This window comes from Engraulis encrasicolus, chromosome 15 (genome assembly GCF_034702125.1).
Source record: "Engraulis encrasicolus isolate BLACKSEA-1 chromosome 15, IST_EnEncr_1.0, whole genome shotgun sequence".
Lineage (NCBI taxonomy): Eukaryota > Metazoa > Chordata > Actinopteri > Clupeiformes > Engraulidae > Engraulis > Engraulis encrasicolus.
Window position 1 is genome coordinate 33,173,748 of NC_085871.1, and position 2,500 is coordinate 33,176,247.

At 42.0% G+C, this 2,500-nt stretch overlaps 1 protein-coding gene across 4 annotated transcripts in view; it reads right to left on the minus strand.

Moving 5' to 3' along the window:
- The window catches only part of LOC134463990 (rho GTPase-activating protein 6-like), a 186,150-nt gene that overhangs the window by 119,371 nt on the left and 64,279 nt on the right, over positions 1-2,500 (minus strand). For 2 of the 4 annotated variants that reach the window (XM_063217415.1, XM_063217416.1), the window contains exon 1: positions 1,583-2,109. The exons of the other annotated variants lie outside the window; for them this stretch is intronic. In XM_063217415.1, coding sequence (XP_063073485.1) covers positions 1,583-1,624 — 42 coding nt within the window. In that variant the 5' untranslated portion in view covers positions 1,625-2,109. Of the gene's footprint in view, positions 1-1,582; positions 2,110-2,500 lie in introns of those variants that run through there. 4 annotated transcript variants of the gene reach the window in all.

Genomic DNA, 2,500 nt, shown 5'->3' on the forward strand with positions numbered 1-2,500 from the left:
ACATGATCATTACCATTTGGGCTTATAGAGGTTCTGTCTCAAAAGCTTTTTTTTAACATTACATTTTTCACGGGTAGGTTATGGGTAGCCTGCAGGATCTTGACGTAAAGGGCCTTCTGTATATGAGAGCCTGGGAGGGTATCCTGTTTTTAACACCTGTACAGAGTGATGTCAGATATGCTGAGAAGCAAAACCACAAGACATGTGTCAGGTACTGTCACATGACCAAAATAAAGGCCAAGGTCCATGATGAAGCACATTTTTAGCTGATTAGTCAAATTTTCTGTCCTTTGGATCTTAATGTGAAAACAATGAATAACTCAAAAACACTGGCTAGCCTGTCGTAGTCAGGTAGGTAGGCCTACCCATCTGTCTTTTTGACAACTGAGCTAAGCAACCATAAAAGCAGCTATGTAATATCTAGAATTATTACAAACTGGTGAATGGAATTCGGTCTTTGCCAGCCACGCAGACAGCCTGCAAAATCTGTTGCTTCATGCTGTCTGAACATTCATACACAGAGCACACGTCACACACCACTCACTCGAGTAGTGCATGTGGCTTTCCAGGTTAAACTGAAAGAGATAGGATCTGAGGTATTTAAAACATTCTGAGAAACATGTGTATTTTCACTAACAAATCAGCGTTTGTTCCAAGAGCAAGTGTGTCTTGTTTTTGTTTGCGTGGGGTGCATATGTGTTTGATGACAGAGGCACATAGGCCTAGCCGACCTGAAAAATGTGCTTATCTGAAGACCATCTATACTCAGCTAATGCAGCATGATGGAGACAGTCTACAGTCCATACACCTTGATAGCTGATAAGCACATCAATTCCTGAGCCTCTCTTCCGAGTTCCAGGTAGTCAAACTGTTGGAAGTCTTGTTTTCAGAGAAGGTCATTTTTAAAGGTTTGCTGATATGATCGGTTGAGAAATCACTGTTCAAATGCTGGATCACGAGTTTTGTTTAGGCTACTGCAACAACTTCATGCAGGCTACATTTTAGGTGAGTATATTCAGTGTAATTAATCATGAACAGAATTAGGATATAGAGTAAAATCAGCCTATTGGTTTTGGACTTAAAATATAGGACATGGAAGCTGAAATACTGCAAAAGTAGATCTTAAGCTTATCGTATCCACAATCCAGTCGATAATAACCCTGCCTCCAGATGCAAGACCAAATTCACAGACCCAACTTACAGATGCCCAATAATGAGCGTACATTTCCTTTCCTCAAAGCACACTAAACTTGTAGGGCATATCAACGGGAGGAGATGTGTCAGTTATTTCCCCACGGGAAATAAACGTGTCACTCCTCCCTCCCTCGAGCGCTCTCTGCCTGTTTATCGCCGCGCGCGCAACCATCTCTTTCCGACACGACTATGAAGAGTTGGCGCACTCAGCGTCTGATGAAAGTGTGTTACATTTTAAGTGAACTCAGCTTGTCCACGGTTTTTACTGTAATCACATTGATGCAGAATCACGCACGCATGCGTGTTTGAAATACCATAGCAATTCAGAGACCAAAAATTAGACAAACGCTGTTGCGCACAGCTTACAGAAAATACACAAAATACTTACAAGGTATGATATCTGCCTGTCGAAGAAAACCGAATCTCCCATGGCTCTGAAGAAGTATCCACATAGAACTTAAAGAAAACGAGCTCCGAAACGCACAGAATCAAAACAACAAACTCATCCGGGAGGGCAATGGAACGTGCAATGGTTTCAGCGCTTGTTTCTTCTCTCATCAATACCGAGGCAGAACGGAGGAATCCAAACAATAGTTACGATACGAAACAACGTCCTCTCACTGTGTTAAAAGTCTGATACAATCAAGCAGAAGTAGTGTCAGTAACTCATCCATCGTTGCTGTCAAAGGCGTAGAGAATTTGCAACTGCTACATGGTACTTTTCAGCGGGCGCGCGATTATTCGCTCTCCGTAGGATAAACTGTGAGAGTGAAGGAGCGATGCTGAGTCTCCGAAGTCAGAGAGAAAGGGAGAGAGAGAGAGAGAGAGGCGGGGCGCCTGGTGGAGAGCAGAGGGGAGCTATGAAGACAAAGCTGAGGTGGACGTATGACGTCTTTACATTCTAAAAAAAATCAACTAAAATTAACTCGAGCTCTTCAAAAAATAAAAAATACATAAAATAACAAATATAAGCCCTAGGCATTTTAATAACATCATGTCAAGTAGCCTAGACTCAAGTCGACTTCGGGAAAAAAGGAAACTACTTTCCTGATTGTGATTTAGTTGAATAATTAAGTTGTTTTTTTTCACTGTTGAATAATCTGGTTGTTTGGCGCCTGAACACCATAAACGGGAGGATATCCAAAATCAGTGGATTGTCATTACCTTCATGCAAGAGCAGCATTAAGTCACTCTATGACTGGAATGCATGGTACATTCAGTCGACCTATGTATCTAGGTAAAATGCACTAAAATTGCACCTGTTAAACCTATAGGCAGAGGCGCATCTTGCCACCAGGCAAGGCAG